Here is a 23,930-nt window from a genome sequence, read left to right as displayed (position 1 = left end):
TATTTAATAATATTTAATTTAGTTTAATTCATTTTTAGTTTATTTTAATTAGTTTTGTTTTGTTTATTTCTATTTTATTTTTATTTATTCTAATAAAAGTTCTTTATTTATTATTCATATTAATTTTGTTTTGTTCAATTTAGCTTAGTTTAGTTTATTTTATTTTGTTTTTAAACTTTTACTTATTTAATTTATTTAATAATAAAAATATTTTCATATTTAACTGTTTTTAAATGTAATAATATTATATTTAATGAAATGTTTTCAGAGAATTATCATGAATTGTTCTGTGTTCTCATTCTTAGCTGTGAACTCTCTGATTTGTAGCCAACATTTGTGGTTTCTGTTAATAATTCATTTTCTGTATAAAACATGTTGATCAATGATATGGAAAAAAACACAATTCATTCTGAAACAGAAGCTTTTTGTTCATTATAGGGGATGTCTCTTACAGTAAGTGTGTGTAGTAAGCATCTGCTTTCATTATGACTGAGCAGTGGTTTCCTTTTTCAATAATGGAAACCTATCGCAGCTGTGGAAAAACTGTATTTTTAGCTTAACACAAAATTGACAGTTATTTTGTTTCACTTGATGATACATTTTCCACTTATTGTTTATAGTGTAATATTATGATAGATCTTGTAATTTAGTATACATGCATACAGACTCTCTCACCACACAAATTAAGGTCATTTTGAGTCATTTTGATTTAGTTATTTGAAGTTACTGTGTGATAGACAACAGCAATAATGAGGTTAAAATTTGACCTTAATATCTGAGTTTTAACGGGACACTTCATCCAAAGCCAGTTGGCATTTTTGTGTGGAGTTTGCATGTTCTCCCCGTGTTCCCTCACAGCCCAAAGACATGCCCTATAGTTAAACCGAATAAACTAAATTGTCCGTAGTGTATGAGTGCATGTGTGAATAAGTGTTTATGGGTGTTTTCCAATACTTGGTTGCAGCTGGAAGGGCATCCGTTGTGTATAGCTTATGCTGGAATAGTTGGCGGTTCATTCCGGTGTGGCGACCTCTGAAATAGAGGTTAATCCGAAGGAAAATAAATGAGTTCATCCAATAATGAAGATTTTGTTCTCATTGACTTCCATAGTAATTTTTTTATTCCTACTATGGATGTCAATGGCTGCTTTCTTCCAACATTCTTCAGAATATCTTATTTTGTGTTCAACAAAAGAGATTCATGAAATGAGTGAAATATTCCTTTAAAAAGACAATTAACTCTTTAAAAATATATACACACACACACACACACACACACACACACACACACACACACACACACACACACACACACACACACATCAACACATCTTGTTCTGCATTTAAACAAGAATCATTAAAAAAATTTATAAACAAAAAAACAAGCGGCACAATGGCTCAGTGGTTAGCAATGCAAGAATGTCGCTGGTTTGAGTTTTGGCTGGGCCAGTTAGCATTTCTGTGTGGAGTTTGCATGTTCTCCCTATGTTTGCATGGGTTTCCTCTGGTTTTCCGAAGTCCAAAGAGATGTGCTTTGGGTGAATTGGGTAAACAAAATTGGTGGTTGTGTATGTGTGTGTGTGTGAGAATGAGAGTCAGCGTGTATGGGTGTTTCCCAGTGCTAGGTTGCAGCTGGAAGGTCATTCTTTGCGTAAAGCATATAGTTGATGGTTCATTCTGCTGCGGTGACCCCTGGTAATCAGGAACTAAGGAAAATGAATGAATGGAATAAAAACATGTTTATTTTTTTACCTAAGTATATCTGTCATGTTGACTGCTGAAGGAACATTATTCTACCCATAATTCTGTTTCTCAGATGTAGACAATACCTGCCTTTATTAATATGCTTTCTCTGTATTTAAAATATTTTCAAAATTTCACTGGAGTGTTTTTAACACAAACTGTTGCACAATAATGTCTTTGTAGATTTCTAAGAATTGATTTTGTATCTTACATGTTGATATTGTGCAAAAAATCTATTTGATCATGAGTCATTTGCATATTTGATTATTGCTAACCTAAAATCACATTTCATTAATACTCAGTATTCAGTATAGACGAGACTTCACTGAGGCCATCTTCCAGCCTCCACCACGGCGACTGAAGCTCTGCACAAGACTTTTGGCCAGCGGAGAAATTAAAATGGTTGTGCCCAACTGAGTCGGGTTCTCTCAAGGTTTTTTTTCTTCACTCCTATCAGGTGAAGTTTTTTTTCCCTCTCCGCTGTCGCCACTGCCTCGCATGGTTCAGGATTGGTAGAGCTACGCATCGATGAATTTGCTCTTCAGTGTTTGAACTCTCAGTAATGTTTAAATCACACTGAACTGAGCTAAACTGAACTGAACTGAACTTAAACACTAAAAAACTGAACTACACTGTTCCAGTTACTATGACCATTTATGTGAAGCTGCTTTGACACAATCTACTTTGTAAAAGCGCTATACAAATAAAGCTGAATTGAATTGAAATATACTTTCATTTATTCATTTTCCTTTGGCTTAGTCCCTTTATTCATCAACTGTCACCACAGCGGAATGAACCTTCAACTTATCCAGCATATGTTTTATCCAGCGGATGCCCTTCCAGCTGCAACCCATCACTGGGAAACGCCCATACACTCTCATTCCTACACATACACAACGGACAATTTAGCGTACCCAATTCACGGTATCAGTGCATGTCTTTGGAAATCCACGCCAACACGGGCAGAACATGCAAACTCCTCACAGAAACGCAAGCTGGACTTCATTCATTCATTCATTCATTTTCTTTTCAGCTTAGTCTCTTTATTAATCTGGGTTCACCACAGCGGAATGAACCGCCAACTTATCCAGCATATACTTTACGCAGCGGATAAACTTCCAGCTGCAACCCATCACTAGGGAAACATCCACACACACTCATTCACACTCATACACTATGGACAATCCAGCTGGGACTTTTTTTTAATTTAAGTTTTTATTTAACTTTAATTTTATTAATGTACTTTTATGTAATTAATTTTATTTAACATGAAAAAAATTATATTTTTATGTTTTATAAAAAAAATTATATTCAATTTTAAATATTTAGTTTTACATTTAATTGTTGTAAAATGTAATAATATTATATTTAATCAAGTGTTTCCAAAGTATTTGCATGAATTGTGCTGTCCTCATTCTGTTAATAATTCACTTTCTGAATGCAACATGTTGATCAATAGTATGGAATAAATCTATTTGATCATAAGTAATTTGCATACATTTGATTATTGCTAACCTAAAAATAACATTTGATTATTACTAACCCAATTCTCAGTATTCTTGCTCACATCCTGATCTACATTTTAAAAAATCACAGATTCACACCTCTGAACCACAAAATCAACAACTAAAAAAATCCCCGACTGATAGAAGAACTTCCCCTTTTCACCTCATTTCACATTATTTTAAAAAATGTTTTCACTTGTGTGTGTTAATCAACATTTCATCCAGTTACAAACTCTGTAAGTGAGGCTGCACTGGCAACCTTTAAAAACTGAAGCTAACTTCTGCTAACTGTGATCAATACTTCATAAAAGAAGACCTGTGTTGTAAATATTTGAACAGAACTTTCTCCTGGTCACGTTTTAGTCCTATTTTGGCTAATGTTAATTTTAAACCAGGAAAAAGGGATGCAGGATTTCGGATATGGGCTAAAAAAGGTTAAGGAAAGTACAAAATATGTACGATGAGGATGAAGTATTTATGTTCATCGCAGCAATTTCAAACAAGTATGACATTTCAAAGACCCATTTTTTTAAAAATATCTTCAACTTAGAAGTTTTATATCCTCATCTCAAAATCATCCATTAGATATTCCTAACATTTCCTTGTTAGAGGCAGCAATTAAGGACACTATTATGATAAAGATTCAATCTCCATGTCTGTTCGTGTCTGGCTCTAACAAATCCTCAGAATCCAAACTAAGGTTATGGAAAGAAGATATAATGAAATATTTGTAGAGGATTGGAATGAGGCATGTAAGAAAGCTCAGATACAAACAAACGACAGAAGCCTGAAACTCGTAGAGTACAAAAGGCTAATGGGAACGTTGAAGTCAGAATTATTAGCCCCCCTGTTTATTTTTCTCCCAAATACTGTTTAACGGAGAGAAGATTTATCCAACACATTTCTAAACATAATAGTTATAATTACTCATCTCTAATAACTGATTTATTTTATCTTTGCCATCATGACAGTAAATAATATTACACTAGATATTTTTCAAAACACTTCTATACAGATTAAAGTGACATTTGAAGGCTTAACTAGGTTAATTAGGTTAACTAGTCAGGTTAGGGTAATTAGACAAGTTATTGTATAATGATGGTTTGTTCTGTGGACTATCGAAAAATATATAGCTTAAAGGGGCTAATAATTTTGACCTTAAAATGGATTTTAAAAATTAAAAACTGCTTTTATTCTAGCTGAAATAAAACAAATAAGAAGAAAACATATTATCAGACACACTGTGAAAATTTTCTTGCTCTGTACAACATCAAGAAAAGGGGGGGGGGCTAATAATTCTGACTTCAACTGTAACTCCTAATATGTTGCACAAGTTTAATGATAATATTCCAGATACCTGTATAAAGTGTAATTCAATTAGTTGTGATATGCAAACTAAAAAAAAGTGATAAATGTTTTTCTACGAAAAAAAAAAAAAAGAACAAGGCCGGTGTGTTTATGCTGTGGATTGTTCCATGACACTTTTAAAGTTTTAAAGTAAACTCTTCCCTAGATGGAAAAAGCAGGCTGCTGATTTCAGTACAAGCAAAAAAACATCAGCTTCTTGTGAATCGACACGTCATTCACAGCTGATAAATAATAGAACAACCTCTGTTTTACAACAAACCCAGCCACGCCCATCACACTCACACACACACACACACACACACACACACACTTTGACTTTGTACACTTGCACTTTGATGTGACACAGATTTTCATGAAACAGCTTTTGTTGTTCACCCACTAGCATAGCATCCCTCGCACACGCTAAAGCTAAGAGAGCGCAGATGGTAATTATGTGTCATGGGTTGCATTAGCAGAGGCTGCTGAAGTGGAATAGAGGGCTATTACCATCTCAGCCCCAAGTTATAAATACATAGAGGTTTCATTTAGCCTGCTATGATTCAATCCCACCCTTATTCAGTCTCCATGTTTAGAATGAGCAGATTTGTGGAGACTGTATGGGATTTTCCTGTTTCCGTCGGGCACTTTTGCATTCTTAATGTACTTCTACAGTATGGAGCACCTCTTTCATAATGGGTCAAGACATCGGGACGCGGCGTGTGGCAGTGTGTAAAAGCACTCGGCGGAAAGTGGGTCACATTGACTGCTGTCACTGCGTACCTTGCAGATCTATGAATGCATGCCAGCAGAAAAAAACAGCCAGCTTTAGTTCATTCTGCTTCATGCTGCGGCCCTGCTGGACATGTGATAGATGGAAATATATGGAAATTACATATGTGACATACAAGGTCATATTTGGATTTCACGTATATAACATAGGGCGACACAGTGGCTCGATGGTTAGCGCTGTCACCTCACAGCAAGAAGTACGCCACTTCAAGTTCCGGCTGGGCCAGTTGGCGTTTCTGTGTGGAGTTTCATGTTCTCTTCTTGTTCACATGGGTTTCCCCTGGGTGCTCTGGTTTCCCACCACAGTCCAAAGACTGTGCGCTATAGGTGAATTGAATAAACTAAATTGGCTGTAGTGTATGTGTTTAAATGAGAGTGTTTCCCAGTACCTCGTTGCACCTGGAAGGGCATCCGCTGTGTAAAACGTATGCCTGATAAGTTGGTGGTTCATCCCGCTGTGGCAACCCCTGATGAATAAAGAGACTGGGCCGAAGGGAAAATGAAATATATGTCTTATATTTGGCCAAATATGAATTTATATGAACACACACACATATGTACTTGCCTATAAATGTCCTCACAAGTATAGCAATACCAGTACATCTTGACTTTATGGGGAATGTTTTTTGGTCGGCTTAATAAACAAGAAAGTCACTGGTTCCAGTCCCGGCTGGACCAGTTGGCGTTTTTGTATGGAGTTTGCATGTTCTCCTTGTGTTGGCGTGGGCTTCTTCCGGGTGCTCTAGTTTCCCCCCACTGTCCAAAGACATGCGGTACAGGTGAATTGGGTAAGCTAAATTGTCCATACTGTATGTATGTGTATAAGAGAGTGTATATTTTTTTTCCAGAGATGGGTTGCAGCTGGAAGGGCATCTGCTGCATAAAACATATGCTGGATAAGTTGCCGATTCATTCCACTGTGGCAACCAAAAATTAATAAAGAGAATAAACCGAAAAGAAATGACTGAATGTATGTGTGTGAATGAGAGTGTATGGGTGTTTCCCAGTGATCAGTTGCAGCTGGAAGAGCATCCGCTTCATAAAACATATGCTGGAAAAGTTGGCGGTACATTGTAGCGACACCAGATTAACAAAGGGATTAAGCTGAAAAGAAATGATTGAATGATCATAAAGGTCCTGACAACATATGTTTTTATGTTACCTTAACTTAATTTAGAAAGTTAGTCGGGCTTCAACTAGTTTTTTTTTTTAGGTTAAACAAAATGTAACTTGGTGATGTAAGTCAGCTTAATTGATGTAAGTTAAAAGGACTTGTAAAGTTAAATTTGGTTCAACCTAAAATTTTAATTGAGCAACACTTTTTACAGTGTAGTTATTCTACTATTCAACTATGCGTGTCGTTTGCGCCCCTAATAGTATTTCTAAGGGCCCTAAAAATGGCCAACAGCCCCCCTCCCTCCCAAGCAGCGCCCCTGATTCAAGGTATAAGGAAAATATTTGATCTTGGTACTATTTACATAATGGTTACACATCATAACATTTATTCGTTCATATTACTTCGGCTTAGCCCCTTTATTTATCAAGGGTCAACACATCGGAATGAACCGCCGACTTGTTCAGCATGTTTATGCAGTGGATGCCCTTTCAGCTGCAACACAGTACTGGGAAACAACCATACACTCTCACATTCACACTCATACACTATGGCCAATTTAGTTTATTCAGTTCACCTAGACCAGGGGTGTCAAACTCAATTCCTGGAGGGCTGAAGCCCTGCACAGTTTAGTTCCAACCCTGATCCAACACACTTACCTGTAGGTTTCAAACAAGCCTGAAGGACTCAATTAGTTTGATCAGGTGTGTTCAATTAGGGTTGGAACTAAATTGTGCAGAGCTGCGGCCCTTTTGGAACTGACTTTGACACATGTGACCTAGACTAAGGGCGTACTCAGACTATGCCATCCGAAGCGTGCCGAGGCCCATTTCCCGAATCGTTTGAGAAGTGTGAGTCCTCTGAATAAGAATTCTATTTCCTTTTCTGGTTACTTTGAGAGTTTGAAACGTTGCAGAAAGTGATGTCACATGACCTGTTCTGGTTTTGAAGCGCCGCAGCAATTGATGTAGCTTCTTCACTTTCGGGCTCAGGCAAAGAACCGTAAAGTGAACCGTCCTCAGGCACACCTCTTCCAACTGGGCCAGGGCCCCCCAAGTGAACCATGCCTGAGCCCGATTCAGAGCACTCACACTTCTCAAATGATCCGGGAAACGAGCCTTGGCACAGTTCGGATAGCATAGTGTGACTAGGCCATAACCCGAAAAGAAAATGAATGAATGAATTCACCTATAGCACATGTCTTTGGACTTGTGGGGGAAACCGGAGCACCCAGAGGAAACCCACGAGAACAAGGAGAGAACATGCAAACTCCACCCAGAAACTGACTCAGCTGGGGCTCGAACCTACATCATGACATTCTTAAATGAAATAATTATCTTGCTCCTCGAAAATGTTCCTTCTTTCCTCCAACAGTGACACACTTATTTGTCAGTGACCCATTAACAAACCCAACAATGTCATTGGACATAAAAGTAAACTGATATCTTTACACTAGCGTGGTGGTCTCTGTCCCTTCCCCCTCGCTCAAGTAAACAGATTTATACTACGCAGGCATTAGTCCAGAGCAGGAATCAGGACATGAGGATGAGTTTGTGAAGCTCGAGTGTGTGTGTTTTCGAGTAGTAATATGTACTAGAGAGATTGACAGATTAGGTTGGCCTACAAAACCATTTCCTCTGCTTCAGAATGACATTTACGAAGCGTTTTGTTAATCATATTAATAAATGAATAAAGTGCACTTTCGCTCATGCGTTATGTGAAGTATGGTGTTAATATCTGCCAGGTGTGTGTATGTGTGTGTGTGAGGGCCAGAGTCACTGTGAGAGTCCTTGTTTGCTGTGTTCATAGTGGGAATCACCATGGCAACTGCACTAGCAGCGCAGTGTGAAGTGGAGAGCGGGCGCTGGAGTGTGTGTGTGAGAGTGTGTGGATGAGAGGAGTCATCAACACTGAGACACAAAGAAAAGCAGAGAAGTAAAATATTCAGCACAAGATGGATGGCCAGAAAATCTGATGACAGTAATAGGTTTAATGTCACAGTGCCAATTACTTCTTCAACTAACTGTGTGATCTGTAATTAGCTGGAAAGGGGTCGACTCGTCAGTCACTTCAGTTCATCAAGAGTTAACTGTGAAATGAAAAGAGATTGAGAATAAAAGAAGGGAGGAGTGTGTGTGTGTGTACGTGAGCGTGCACCGAGCATGCTCCTCCTGCAGGCTGTCTGTGCTCTGTGCTAACTTCCTGTGCTATTTCTCTTCCTTAACAGACCGGCCGATTCAGAAGGGGAGAGCAGCAAACTGGAGCACACACACACACATCTCGGCTCAGTGAACAGGAGAGGATAGAAGACAAGCCCTGAGAAAGGATTACAACCTCTCGAGCCATCAAAGACTTTACAGTTTGTTTTGTACTGTCATCGTAAACTTTTATGGTTCTCTTTTGACGCCCCGATTTTAATTGACAGTATCTGTCAGGTTTGTAGTTGATATATTTGGCGTGCAACTGTTTGTTTTTGTTTCCTGGTTTCTTTTTAGTATTAACGAGAAGATTGTTCAAGTGAAAGGACTTTTGTATTCCTGTTGGTCTGGTTATCTTTCCGTTTATTGTTTAAACGACCTTTTATAGCTAAGAGGAAGAAATGACTTATTAAATGGAATTTTTCCAACGGGGAAACTGACTGGAATTTTGCTGAGACCTTGACAGAAATTCTTTTGTATATCAGCACTGCGCACGTTCTTGAGGTTTGGAGCTTGGGTGAAATCTTTCCGTGGAAGAAACTGGGACGTTTCACTTGAACTCCTCTAACCCAAACTTGCTGACCTCTCTAAAAGACTCAAGTGGGAGATTATTACAAAGTTTTTCCTAGGAAATGGGATCCGAAAAGGACTCTGAATCCCCCCACTCCTCGGTTAGCGGCATTCCCAATCCCAAATGTCGTGGACCGGGCAAGAAGCAAGGCAGGATCTCTTTTCATAGCCTCTTCCATAGCAAACGTGGGCCTAGGGGGAGCAAGGCTAATGTGGGCACTCCTCTCGCTCAACAGCTGCACCAACAGCAGCAAATCCAGCAGCAGCAGCTTCTGCAGCCCCCCACGCCCACCAATGTGTCTTCAGACCCTTCAACGGCAGATCCCGCCGAGCCACTCTCCACTAGCCAGGCCTCTCTGGGAGGTCAAGAACTCCTAGAATGCCCCCTGTGCCTGGTGCGGCAACCTGCGGAGCAGCTTCCCGAGCTCCAGGGATGCAGCCATCGCTCTTGCCTGTGCTGTCTACGGCAGTATTTGCGGATCGAAATCACAGAGAGCCGAGTGCAGCTCAGCTGCCCAGAGTGCGCTGAGAGACTTGCCCCATGGCAGGTGGCCCTCATCCTGGATGATCCTAACCTGATGGAGAAGTATGAAGAGTTCCTGCTGCGCCGCTGCCTGGCGTCAGACCCTGACTGCCGATGGTGTCCCGCTCCAGACTGTGGGTAAGAATCTTTGGAAATCCTAAAAGATGCACAGTTGCCTATTTGTTTTGTTGGTTTATTTACTCTACACGATCAAAAGTTTGCAGACCCTGAGTTTGGCAGGATTCCTAGATTCCACTGAAGATGCGTCATGCTACTGCATACAGTCACGTTCTAGGGAATTGTGGGCAGTTTTAGACCGTTGGGGAGGGTCATTACTCTTCTAGTATGACAGTTCTTCTGTGAGCAAAGTGAGGTCATTTTAGAAATGATTTACTGAGTAAATGATGTTGACCAACTTAAGTAACTTCAGTGAGGGACAGATCACCCATAAATGAAAATGACCTCATCATTTACTCCCCCTCATGTGATTTTAAACACTTTTTAAGATTCCTTCTTCTATTAAACACACAGTGTGTTTTGAAAATGCTGATTGATGGTAGGCATTGACCTACATGGTAGGAAAAAATATGATAAAAAGTCAATGAGTATCATCAACCTGCATTCCTTAAAACATCTTCTTTTGTGTCCAATAATATAGGTTTGGAACAAATGAAGGGCGAGCTAGAGCTTTCATTTTGCATTAACAATCCCTTTAGATCTGAATCCAAAGTTTTGGTTTGATTTTCAAAAAGTTGGTTGGGAAATGTAGGCATCAGATCAATCGACTATATATACTTAAAACAAACCAGCTTTAAAGGGCTTTTCTAATTTGTAGGCCCGATCCTAATTCTACTCCTTAGCCCTTATCCCTACCCCTCATTTTGCACCTTCATGTGAAAGGGTAGGAGTGTGCCAATTCTCTTTAGCTAAGGGCTAGGAGCTAAGGCGTAGGGCTAAGGGAAAGGCTAGATACCCCTTGAAGCTTTGTCCGAAATCGCATACTTCCATATTATACAGGACGCTAAAATCAGTATGCGAAAAGTAGCATGTCCGAATTTATAGTATTTGAAAATCAGTATGGGAGAAGTACCCGAATGACCTACTACTTCCGGCGATATTCTGAAGTGCGCATCTCATGTAACCTGCGCCAGGGCTTAATTTGTGCCAGAACACATCGGACCCGGCACCTCTGATCAAATCTGATCAGACACCTCATTTTTCGATCTCACCCGCTGTTCACTTTCACTTTCTTCCGCGACTCCCCAACCCTCTTCACTTTCATCTACGTCAACCAACCCCCGCCCTGGCTCTTAACTTACGACCCCCCTCCGGTATCCTAAGTCCCACTATTTCCCCAACACCCCTCTCTTCACTTTCGTGTGCGACACCTCTACATTCTCGGCTTGAGCATGCCAAATCAGTTACCCAGATCTGTTCCGTGACCTCGCGATTTGCAAATTAAGCACTCTGCTGCACTAGCCCATGATGCCCAACGCAACTGACGTGTGACCATGGCAAAATGGTGGATGTAGTATGTCGAACTCCTTTCATACTGCTCACATTCATACTGTTCAGAACGTACTTTTCTAAGGGCCGAGTAGTATGTTTAAATTCAAATGCAGTCCCTACTGAGTAGTAGGCGCTTTTGGACGCAGCTGATGACATATGATGACTTGTGCAGGTGCTGTAGTGCTGTCCCATATTTTAGGGGTAAATTTTGAAGCCCTTCCCCTTCACACTCTGTTTCAAGGGTCAAGGGGAAGGAGTCGGGGTACAAAAATAAAATTGGGATTGGGCGTTAGCTGTCAGTGTTTAACCCTTAACCGTCACCCCACATTTGGAATTCATGTTTAAAAATTATAGGTAATATACGCACATTATACATAGCTTCTCAAGATAAGTTCAGAAAAATGTACTGAAAAACATCCCCATTACAAAACAGTTAGGGGGTTAACCATGGTCATTGTATTGCAGAAGGAGGTCTGAAAATATAGACCGATTTCAGTCCCTCATATCATGTTTAATTTCCTTTTCCCTCTGCCACAAATGATCAGATATGACTGCTGAGCTATTCTGTTCCTGATATCTGACGTGACTTCATACTTAATCATCCATTTACTTGGATGTTTGTTTCACCAAGCATTATACTTCCCTGTAATCATTGCCGGACATGATCATAAGCAATGGTTGACATATAGTGGTGCCCTGTATGCATCTGTCATGCTCCATTTGTCTCATTTGAATGCTTTGGTTCCAGCGAAATCACTAATAAAATGCAACTTGATCTGCTACTGTAACTGAACGCATGCGCTGACAGGTGAATGCCACTTTTGATGGATCGGAATTATGCTGAAAACATTAGTCTGAATTTACACAAAGAGATTTTCAGCCATAATAAATGGTTGATCTAAGTAGTGCTCATCAGAAAATGTGTTTTGGTGTCAGTTTCATGTCAAGCTACAAAAGGTAAACAAGTATAGGCTTGTTTTTAGTTAAATTAAAACTTTAACTTCAACTTTGGTGTTTAAGAAAAAAAAAAAAACGGTCAAACTCTTAATCTCTGGCACAGAAACCAGGACACTCCCCAGAGCTACATCAGCTCATGTCCCATCTGGACCCCCTATGACTGAAATCCTAGTATGACCCCTGACTTAAGCATCCATTGACCAATAAGGATCTCAGAGAGATGGCTACAGCTTTCAGAAATTTAATTTGCAGTATTCCCTCTTGCTTTCAGCCTGACATAGCTCTTCCCACACCCTCAAAACAGAGCTTACGCATTGCTATTCGTCAAACAGTCTCCAGTGTGTAGGCATCCAAAAATTGCTCAAACGTTGGTTGTTATTTTTTGTTCGTTTTCTGGCTTAACATGCTCTTGAATCAGAATGAAAATCAGCAATGGTCCACATTTTAACCTTTTAAATAGGATGAAAGCTATTCTTTTTTACAGAAATTAAACAAGTTTATAATGTTATGACTCCATTTCTTTGGTAATAGGCTCATTTCACAACTCGCATAGAGTTAAACATTTCAGTTTTGAATCCAATCAGCCAATCTCTGGGTCTGGTTGGATCAATTTTAGCTTAGCTTAGCAACAATCATTGAATCAGATTAAACCATTAGCATCTCAATTTAAAAAGAAATTTGACTCTTCTGTAGTTACATTGTGTATTAAGACCAATACATCCATCCTATTACGCAGCAATGTTACCTTGTACCTAGCTGGGGACTATTTTTTTAAGCATTACGTAATATCATTGCGCCTGCGTCATGGTACGGCAGCAGCCTTGATTATTACGCAGGAATGAGAGTATAGATCCTAGCCATATCAACCTAGAAAGTAGCAACTTTTAATCTTCCGTTAATCTTAGTGCTCAGTGTAAATACAGTCAGGAGTCACACTTTAAATAGGAAACACACCTGCCTGGGTGTTTTAAGTATACCTTGTAAGACGTTGATTAGCTTGTTCAGGTGTGTTTGATTAGAGTTGGGGCTAAATTCTGCAGGACACCGGCCCTCCTGGAACAAGTTTGGTGATTTATGCTAAGCTAAGCTAAAAGTGCTCCTTCATTTTTTTATTAATCTTAGTACACAGTGTAAATACAGAATAGTCAGGCTTTTATTAGGAAAATTATCAAAACTGTTTTTGAAATTTTAGAGTGAAATGCTAATGGTCTAATCTGATTTATTGATTTATGCTAACCTAAGCTAAACATGCTCCTTCATTTTCCAATATTATTAGTGCACAATGCAAATACAGAAGATTCAAGCTTTAAGTAGAAAAATTATCAAAATACTTTTTTAAAATGTTAGAGTGATATGCTAATGGTCTAATCTGATTCAATTATTTATGCTAAGCTAAAAGTGCTCCTTCGTTTTCCATTAGTCTTAGTGCACAATTGAAATACAGAAGAGTCAAGTTTTAAGTAGAAAATTTATCAAAACTCTTTTTGAAATTTTTGAGTGAGATGCTAATGGTCTAATCCGATTCGATGATTTATGCTAAGCTAAGCTAAAAGTGCCCTCTTTAGACCAGGAGATCAGCTGAATAGATTCAAATCTGGTATAACTCAACTTTTTAACTGTAGGCGATTTGTGAAATGAGCCTGTTTCCTATTTCCAAAAAAAACTGTGTGTTTCTTAAAATGTAACTCTGAACACATAGCTCAGATCTTTGTCAGAATCTGTAGAAGTACAGGAAAGCATTTCACACTTTTTTGTGTGTGTTCTGTGTGCTTCGGCGAGTGTAGGAGGCACTTGGACTGCAATAGGGAACACTTGGGCTTGTGTGGGAAGTCTACTTTAACTGGTGTGTCATTCTGAGAGAGTGTTTTAGTTTACAACCTGTCCAAGGTTTGTCAATCATAATGCTGCGCCTGTGACCTATATTTAAGGGACATGATTCTGTCTCAGCATGTTTGACTCACTGCCACTTCCTATCAGGCCCACTGAGGGGGTTTTAGATGGACTGGGAGTTTTTCAAAGAGGCCATTAGAGGTCACACCACTGACTAATAGGGTGTTAATAGCGTCATTGAGAGTTGTAAAATGCAAGAGTGGCACTTTTTGATGCAGGATGCGAAAAGTTTCATCCAAAAATCTCATTTGTCTCTTTGAAGTCTAATTAGAAATCTAGTTAACTAGAACACATGCATTAAATACTAGAAATACACTTCATTGAACACAGGGGCGGACTGGCCATCTGGCAATTCTGGCAAATGTCAGAAGGGCCAGACCAATTTTTAAATGTGGGCCGGTCAGTTTTTTTTAAAATATGTATTGTTTTTAAGTGCAGACAGCTTTTATCTCTTGCTAGATGTGATATTATGATGATGATAATAATAATAATAATAATAATAATGATAATAATAATAATAAATGTTAAGCATTTGGCCCAATCGGCAACTGCCGCTTGGTTTCAAGATGTGTCGACCCAATCCGAGGTTACCCATACATATAGGCAAGAATGTCATATTATTTCACCATCTGTAGACTAAATAGTGAATGTGCGTGTCTGTGGGTGGGGCTGTTTCGGTGTGGTAATTTGGACTGGTGTGGCTACAGTGCCAGGGCTGAATTTTTGTCCCAGTCCGCCCCTTATTGAACATGTACACAATGACATCACCTATTTACCATATAACTGCAGATTGACTATGCTTATACACTCACCAGCCACTTTATTAGGTACCCCTTACTAGTCCCAGTTTGTTTGTCGGCTGCACTTCCATGATGCAAATCTCCCATTCCACCACATCCCAAAGGTGTTCTATTGAATTGAGATCTAGTGACTAGGGAGGCCATTTGAGTACAGTGAACTCTTTGTCATGTTAAAGAAACCAGTCTGAGATAATTCACGCTTTATGACATGGTGTGTTATTCTGATTACAAATTTGCGTTAAAGTGCAGTTCGACAGATGTACCTAATAAAGTGGCCGGTGAATGTACATAATAGCTTTCACTGTAAAAAGCTCTTAGTTGTTAATTAGTTAAAGTTATTAGTAACTAATACAATTAAAGTAACTAGCAACCTTAACCTTTTTGTAAAGCTGCTTTCAAACAGTAATTATTGTGAAATGCACTATACAAATAAACTTGAATTTAGTTGAATTTAATTGAAATAATCTCAGAACTTAGATGATAGACAGCTTTTCGGTTCATTCAGTCTCAGAGATGACAGAAAAGCTTCCCCAGTAAATTTCCGGAGTATCAGTTCCAGTCTGTGGTGCTGCTTATTACCCATCAGCCCCCCAACCAGCTCCGCTTCAGCTTGACTGAAAGGCCAGAGCTGCCAATGGGAGAAAGGAACAGCTTGTTTCTCTCTCCCTCTGTGATGAGCTGCTATGGCAACTGAGATGCGCCACTGAGGTAGAGTTGCTATGGGAAACCGTGACTGGTATTTGATTAAGACAATCATTGGCCACTCGCTTGACCGTTTGCATGCCACAGCGTCTTTGCGAGGCTCAAATGAGAGTGTTGGTTTCTTTGTCTTCCGCCCTAGTGAGTGTTCAGGGATACCATAATCATGTGTAATGAGGTCGGCTTGACTCTACTTGTAGGCTGTGTGTGTGTGTAGGTAATTGGAAGCTCTTTGTGTTGGACATTTTACAGTTCTCCATTGCAGCTGAGCTGATTAATGAGGTGTCGACTCAAAGAGGAATGCTTTCTTCAGAACCCTACAGGTCGAAACATGCACCTGAAATTAAAGCAATTGTTTGTGTCACGCATAAGTCAGTGTTGAGGAGGTTGGATTAGGTTTTAATTCGAAGGAAGAAGTCAGCTTCCTTTCACTGGAACAACTCGTCCCGGTTGTTAATATTTATATGTGGAATGTAAAAAGAAACCTGTGCTATTAGCGACGCAGGTAGCCAAGAAGTGAACTGCAGTCAGCTTGTAATGTGCAAAAACCTGAACATAAGTTAGGCCCATTGCCAATTCTATTTTTGTACCCCTACCCCTTCCCCTTGGCCCTTGAAACAGAGTGTGAATGGAAAGGGCTTTAAAGTTTACCCTTTAGAAATGGGACAGCACTACAGCACCCACACTCATCATCATGTTATCGTGAGCTCTTGCTTCACATGAGATTGACGATCGCGGCTGCTGTAGTTATTCCAGTCGTGTTATTTTTTGGTGTTCATCTTCAGGAAATCAGTGAAAGCATAAATTATTTTATAATATAATGTGGCAATAAGATCGTAACTCTACTGCGCATTTACACCGGGGCCATATTCATCTATGTAAACACACAAAAACAACATTATTATTATAGCAGACACTGTAAAAAGCTCATTCCCAGCCACTAGATTTTTCTGACAGTGTATTCGAGTGTCATCGAGTGTCAGAATGTTGTGGGACTGCTATACAGGAGTTATTATTATGGGTTATAGATTGCCAAATTTAGCTGTTTTTATTTAGCGTTTTTTTTTTAAGCATGATGATAAAACATGAATGCGGTTAAGATTTTATTAAAACATGTGTTTGTTTGTTGTAAAAATTTGTAATAATGACACTAAAAACACTAATTTGTGGATCTCCTTACTTCCGGTTGAAGCCATGCTGCCGTTATAGCAGGTGTATTCTGGTAAATTTGCTTAACCCTTGTGGTCCTGAAAAATCTCAGTTCAAATAGGTATATAGCCCTTCCCCTTAGCTCTACGCCTTCATGCTAAAGAGAATTGAGACACTCCTACCCCCTCAAGTGAATGCACAAAACGAGGGGTAGGGGTAAGGGCTAAGGGATAAAATTGGATTTGGGCCATAGTGTCCCGATATACTCCGGAAAAAAAATGTATTCTTCAACTAACCCTTGCTGGGGATGTTTTCATCCACTCTGTGGTGATTTTGAGTCTTAATTAGGCCATAACTTTTTCTGTTTTTCATCTAGAATGATTTTTGATGACAAATCTTATTTTGAATTATATTTTGAGAAAATGCTTTGAAATAATAATAATAAAAAAAATTAACAATACACTCTGAGCAAATTTACTAGTCATTTTTTATGTTCAGGATAAAAACATCCACTGAATTAAACTGCTGTAAAAATGCATCAGATTAAAATTATTTTTTTTTTTGTATAAATCTTTTAATCAACCTTGATCAAAATCTTGATCAAAACTACTAAATTGCTTAGAAAATGACAGGATTTTAGCTCTTTAGTTGCCAAGTTCATAAATGATGTCACTGATTTGGTGAAAAAACACACAAAATGACGTATTTTCAATATAAAAAGTAATTGTGGACTGGATTTGACCTTTTATCACAGTCTTTCACAGACATGTGAAACATCATTGTCTTTAAACCATTGTTTTATTTATTGATTTTCATTTTGTTCTCCCTAATTTACTGTTGGTGGCTGTTTTTGCCCCATTAACTTCCATTACAACCACATTTTTTATTACAAAACTATGACACCATATAATCCTGCATTTTTGATAGTTGGTAGTTTTTCCTGTTGGGAAGAGGTAACATTTGTCATTTATACTGTTGATCATCAGTTGGAACCATTAACCCTTTAGATAAGCCTGTGCAAAAAAAGCTTAGTTCCTGGATTTTATAGGGAGTTTAACAGGAAATTAAAGTGTGTGTATGTGTGGCTGTGAGAGATGACCTTTACACACTTACCTTGACGTGTCTGAGAAAATCTAAATATGCATCTCAGCTCTCAGAACTACATGGAGTAAATAAAAACAAAGACTGTCTATTTATGCACCATCAAATATGGTTATAATGGAAGTGAATGAGGCAAAAAAGCCACCAACAGTAAATTAGAGAGAAAAAATAAAATCTGACAATGCATAAAAGCCAATGTTTTTACTTTTTATATTTAAAATTTGCTGTTTTGTGTTTTTTCCAAAAATTAGTGACATAATTTGAGAATTTGCCAATTAAAGACTTAAAATGCTGTAATTTTTTAAGCAATTTAGCAGTTTTGATCAGAACACTGAGATTGATTTACAGATTTATGCAAAAAAATGTAAAAAAAAATATTTATCCAATGCATCTCTACAGCAGTTTAATTCATCCCTAACATAACAAAAGGATAGTACATTTGAACAGTGCACAAGAGTTAAAACATGCTGCTGTATACTGATAATAATGCCATGCGTCATCCGAGATACAGAGATCAACATTTTGATGCAAATATGGGATGCTTGTTTTGCTATCAATAACAATCACACACACACACACACACACACACACACACACACACATACACAAATGATAAAACCACAGTTAAGAAAAACCTTTATCATTGTGATGTTGAAGTATTTGTCACATGTCAAAAGATCTGCTCATTTAAGTCACACTTTTATGGTCGTTTGATTATAAAGACTACAGATTATGTATTGCCTTCAAGTAGAAATCAGTCTACAGGCTCGCATAAAAAACAAGCAAGGTCTTGTTTTTAATAGGTTTCGATGACACATTGGCAATAAAAAGTGATTAATTCATGGAAATTCTTACATTAGGCCACTGTGAATATTTTTTTAATTCATAATATGTGTCATCATCATCATTGTGCTCATAATGTAGTTGTTCTGGGTTTGAAGTAGAATTTGGCAACCAAGCTATGTTCTTATGAAAGGGGGAAAAACTGCAACTGGAATAAGTTGGAAGCCCTCAGAGCAGGAACACACAGAGTGCAATAAATCCTCCCACAGTTTTTTCCATAATGTCTGTACCTGTTAGTGTTTTTCTTGCCTTTTAAAAGAATTTGACATTACAATGATTCTGAGCAAGGAACATACTTACATTTTAGTGTATTTGATTACTTTTCACTATGAGTATTCCTCCTAATTTTACTTTAAAGAGTCGCAGAATACAACAGCATGTGCATATGGTAATCCTACAGAACCCGCTTGCCTTACTATTACCATCTAATACCATCTCTGTAACATATACTTCAGTGTAAGAGTAGACTGCACACAGCTAGGTGTAATGATATCTCGTGTTACTTAAATTATAGATTCTCTAGAAGTGTCTGTTGACCTGTTTGCATTGTTCTCCTGCCAGTTTCGCAGTCATTGCCTCCGGATGTGCCAGTTGCCCCAGGTTGGTGTGCCGAAGAGAAGGGTGTGGTGCCGAGTTCTGTTACCACTGCAAGCAAGCGTGGCATCCTAACCAGACATGTGACTCTGCCCGCCAACAGAGAGCGCTGTCCTTGAGAACGCACAGTAACCATTCACCCAGCTACACAGCCGAGCAGGGGCACAGTGAGTATGCAATCATCAGCTTTCTATCCCATAAACTTAAGAGAGACTTACGTCAGGTCTAGAGTCCGTAATAATGATGCGGTCTTCATACCTCAGTTAGAAGGCTACTAACTAGCAACACAGATAAACCTAGCAATGACCTAGACATCAACAAGATCAAGATCTAGAAATCATCTGGATTACAATTGTTACATCTAACTAGTGGCCAAAACGTAACAAATGCATAGCATTTCCTTGGTAACCCCTGAGCAACCTACCAGAGTGTTGCATAGCATAGAAATGCCTACCATAGCATCACATAGCATAGCAGAGCATTGCATAAATCGCTTACCATAGCATCACATAGCATAGCACCTGTATTACCTTGGGAGTCAACTAGTGACACCTCTAGAAACCATCTAGAAACCATCTGGATTATAATCTTTACACTTGACTGGTGGACAAAAACATAACAAATGCAAAGCAACTCCCTCGTAACCCCTGAGCACCCTACCAAATGCAAACAATTTCCAGTATATGTTATGCTACGGACCTTTAGCATATTAGTGCTTTACTTTGTTTACTGTGCTAAGCACATATCATACAGCGTTTATTACTTTGAAACAGACGGCCACAAATTAAAGGCTAAAAATAAACTGTGAAAGCTCTACCTGTCTGGTTTATTGTGTTTAAGAGTGCCACCAGCCACTCATATAATTTGATCTGCTGCATGCTTCCCCCCCTTGAGCACTTTCATTTTGTAAACCTCTCTTTGTTTCACTGTAGATTATTGAGGTTTCTATTTCCCTAAAGGATGCTCTCCTCCTCCTCAAGTTGTCTCCTAACCTCCTGAATTAAAGCAGGAGGAGTCTGCTAACGTCTCTCCCCGCTCTTATTCCCGCCTGACATTCAGAAAGCGCTTCCTCAGCACACATTGTTTACAGCAGATTCTGTCTGCTTGCACACATTCTAAATCCCAACCCTTTAATCCCCACTCAGCTGATGACATCAAGCCTTGTCCTCGATGCGGTGCCTACATCATCAAGATGAACGACGGCAGCTGTAACCACATGACCTGTGCTGTGTGCGGCTGTGAGTTCTGCTGGCTCTGTATGAAGGAGATTTCAGACCTGCACTACCTCAGGTACCCTCAGCCATACATCAGGGGGAATTTAACTGAATGTTTTCTTACTTCTTTTGGTATGGACTGAAAATATAAATAATACTAGCTCACATAGCATTCACATTGTCATTTTGAAGAGTGAACCTAAAGATAGAAACACAAAAATAGAGCTTTTAAATGCCAAACATTCAACACAATGCACTCTTTGTACATTGCTCAACATATATGAGTACACCCCTCACAAATCACTCATTTAAAGTAATATTTTCAACACAGGCTCATTGTGAAAACTTACCTCAGTGTACATTTATAGAGAGAGCGAATTATGTAGCCAGAGCTACGTATGGCTGTATTTCGTCTTTAAAACGAACGCTACAGGGCGGTGTGACGCCGCAGACAGATTCTGTTTCTTTTCGCGCTACCAGCTGACTGCTTACCTCTGTGTGGATAACTTTTGCGCTTTTACCAGTTTGCCCAGTACATCACCATGTATGTCAGTGGACTTGTGACGCAGAGAAGAGTTGACTGCGACGATGGGGTTTGAGTCTGATGAAGAACAGTTCCAAAAAGCTGGTAAAACTAAAACAAAAAGGCAAAAAATAAAATAAACAAGTAAATAACAGGGTAAGAATGTGGTAAGATCTGAAAATCAGGCGGCCGCGAGGAGTTTTCTCTTTTTGGACTGCTTTTGAAAATGCTGTTGGTTGGATATAAGGAAGGGGGTGATTGGGTCAATCAGTGCTTTTGAAAACACTATTGGTTGGGTTTAGGGTAGTCGGTGGGTGGGGGCTTTGGTCAGTCGGACGGTCATCAGTCGGTCAGTCGTTCAGTCAGTCAGTCGACAGCGGTCTCTGGTGGATTTACGCATGAACAGCCGGTGCGAATGGCACTCATGAGAGAAATTTGAGAAATGAAAAGCGTACACAGCAGCCTCTGGTGGATTCGTGAAACAAAAACTGCAAAAAACGTACCTCCTGGGACGTATTTCGTGCTGTCCAGAAATGTATACAGAGATACATGTCAATAATGAGCCTGGGTTGAATATTTTCTTGAAAATTTACAATATTATATTTGTGCGGATACATTAGATATGTATAGCAGAAAATATTTTTTTAAAACTGAAAAGCTAAATTCAAGAGAAACAAAAAAATTGTATAAAATTTTGTTGAATTTTGTATTTTGTCATTTTTTAAAATTTTTAACATGAATTTAAATGTATCATCTTTCTATCATCTAAAGATGTTTTGTGACAACAAATTTTGATAAATATATCCATTTAATAAATCTGTTTTGTTCAAATTTACCAAAATATATGACCTGTATTCACTGAGAAATTGATAAAAATATTCATTTTCAAAATGGGGTGCACTTATTCATGTTAAGCACTGTACGTGTGTACATATGATATTATTTACAGAGACTGAGAACTCGTGAAGGGCTTATAAAATGCATAAAGTATTCAAAACAAAGGCAGGAATTCCTGTATCACACACACAAACAAAGATATGCATTTTAATGCCTGAACTGCAAACAAACATAATGATAAAAGAGTATATTTCAGCATTCTGTCCTTTTCAGTGTTGTATCTTGTGAATAAACATGCCAGTTCTGGATTATATTGGTCTGTGTTGTATCCATATTTCAGACAAACTGCTCCAGAGTTCATTTGGAAGTGTGTTTTCTGTTTGAGTGTGTCTTGTTTGAATAAACTGCACCAACAGAGCAATTTAAACTAGAGTTTGATTTAACTAAACCAAACCTGCCATGTGAATGCTTATTAAAAATATTAAAATGTGTTTTTTATTACTCTCAGTCCATCAGGTTGTACATTCTGGGGAAAGAAGCCATGGAGTCGCAAGAAGAAGATTCTGTGGCAGCTGGGCACTTTGATTGGTGCACCGGTGGGCATCACTCTTATCGCTGGCATTGCTGTTCCTGCTATGGTTATCGGCATTCCTGTTTACATTGGGCGCAAGGTAATGCCAATATCACACTCTTCCCTACAGCGTTATAGATATTACTAGCAATTTAAGCCATTATCAGCTATCAGGTATTTAATTTCCTTATAATCCCTGGGAGTTTCCCTCCCATCAGGCGTGTGAGCAACACGCTCAACCAGCTCAACTTCAATTAATTTTGCAGTTATTATGATAAATGTTTCCTGGTGTTAACCTGAATTCAAATTCACTCGGATCTCTTGTTTGGATTTTGTTGAGGACTTCAATTCATCAATTGCTACATCACTTGAACAATGAACATGAACAAACAAACCTTATGAGTGCGTGGATTGAGTATGAATTCTTTGTTTTGATGCATTTTCTCACAACACATTGATAAAATGTTAGGTCAACGGGCGGAGAGAGTGTTTTTTTTGTGGCTTTTCAAACACATGAAGCAATTCAATCAAATGTGTTATTGATTACCTTTGAAATTCAAGCTGCAAACACTTTCACTATATTTGGCAACATTGGCTCATTCTGAAAACTTAGCCCTATATACATTTTTGGAGATTGCAAATTATGTAGCTAGAAGTACGTATGGCTGCATTTCGTCTTTAAAACGAAGGTTACGGGGCAATATGACGCCGTTTCTTTGCGTGATTACCAGCTGACCGCTTACCTCAATATGGGCAACTTTCCATGTTCGCCATGTATGTCGGCAGACTTGAGACACAGAGAGGAGTTTACCACGACAACGGGGTTCGAGTCCAGCAAAGAACAGTTCCAGAAAGCGAGCAAGACAAAAACAGAAGCCAAAAAATAAAATAAACAAGTAAATAACAGGGCGAGAGTGTGATAAAATCTGAAAACGTGGTAAAAATCAGGCGAGGGCTTTTCTTTTTCTGGATTGCATTTTAAAACTGTCTGTTGGGTTTAAGGAAGTGGATAGGCGGGTCAATCTGTGCTTTTGAAAAAAGGAGGGAGGGTCAGTCAATCGGTCAGTCAGTCAGTCGACAATGACCTATGGTGGGTTTATGTGAGAACAGCAGGTGCGAATGGCACTCACGAGAGATTTTTTGAGCTCTCAAAAATCTTACACAGCGGCCTCTGGTGGATCCACGAAAACAAAAATGGCAAAAAACATCTCCTGGGATGTATTTGGCGTTCTCCAGAATTGTACATAGTGGTACGTTTTCAGAATGAGCTTGGGTGTCAAAGTCCACAGGAAAATCCAAACAAGAGATCAGAGAGAACTTGAAATTACAAAAATACATCTTGAAGAGTAAGTTCACCCTAAAAGATTCACCCTCATATCGTTTCAAACCCCCCATTCACCTTCTGAACACAAAATCTGAGAGCTCCTCATCCTCTGTTGACAGCAATGGTCCCGA

The 23,930-nt window shown here is 38.9% G+C and overlaps 1 protein-coding gene across 6 annotated transcripts in view; it reads left to right on the top strand.

The window, feature by feature from the left end:
* The window catches only part of rnf19b (ring finger protein 19B), a 44,345-nt gene that overhangs the window by 6,242 nt on the left and 14,173 nt on the right, over nt 1-23,930 (top strand). For 4 of the 6 annotated variants that reach the window (XR_015945223.1, XR_015945222.1, XR_015516028.2 and 1 more), the window contains exons 2-5: nt 8,725-9,926; nt 19,298-19,497; nt 20,476-20,620; nt 22,413-22,575. Coding sequence is in view for 2 of the 6 variants with exons in the window: in XM_087294643.2 (XP_087150769.2) it covers nt 9,328-9,926; nt 19,298-19,497; nt 20,476-20,620; nt 22,413-22,575 (1,107 nt within the window). In the remaining 4 variants the exon portion in view is untranslated. 6 annotated transcript variants of the gene reach the window in all.

Source organism: Danio rerio, chromosome 19 (genome assembly GCF_052040795.2).
Source record: "Danio rerio strain M-AB ecotype USA chromosome 19, GRCz13ab, whole genome shotgun sequence".
NCBI classification, from domain to species: domain Eukaryota; kingdom Metazoa; phylum Chordata; class Actinopteri; order Cypriniformes; family Danionidae; genus Danio; species Danio rerio.
The sequence above is the reverse complement of the archived record's forward strand: the minus strand, read 5'-3'. Positions and strand labels throughout refer to the sequence as shown.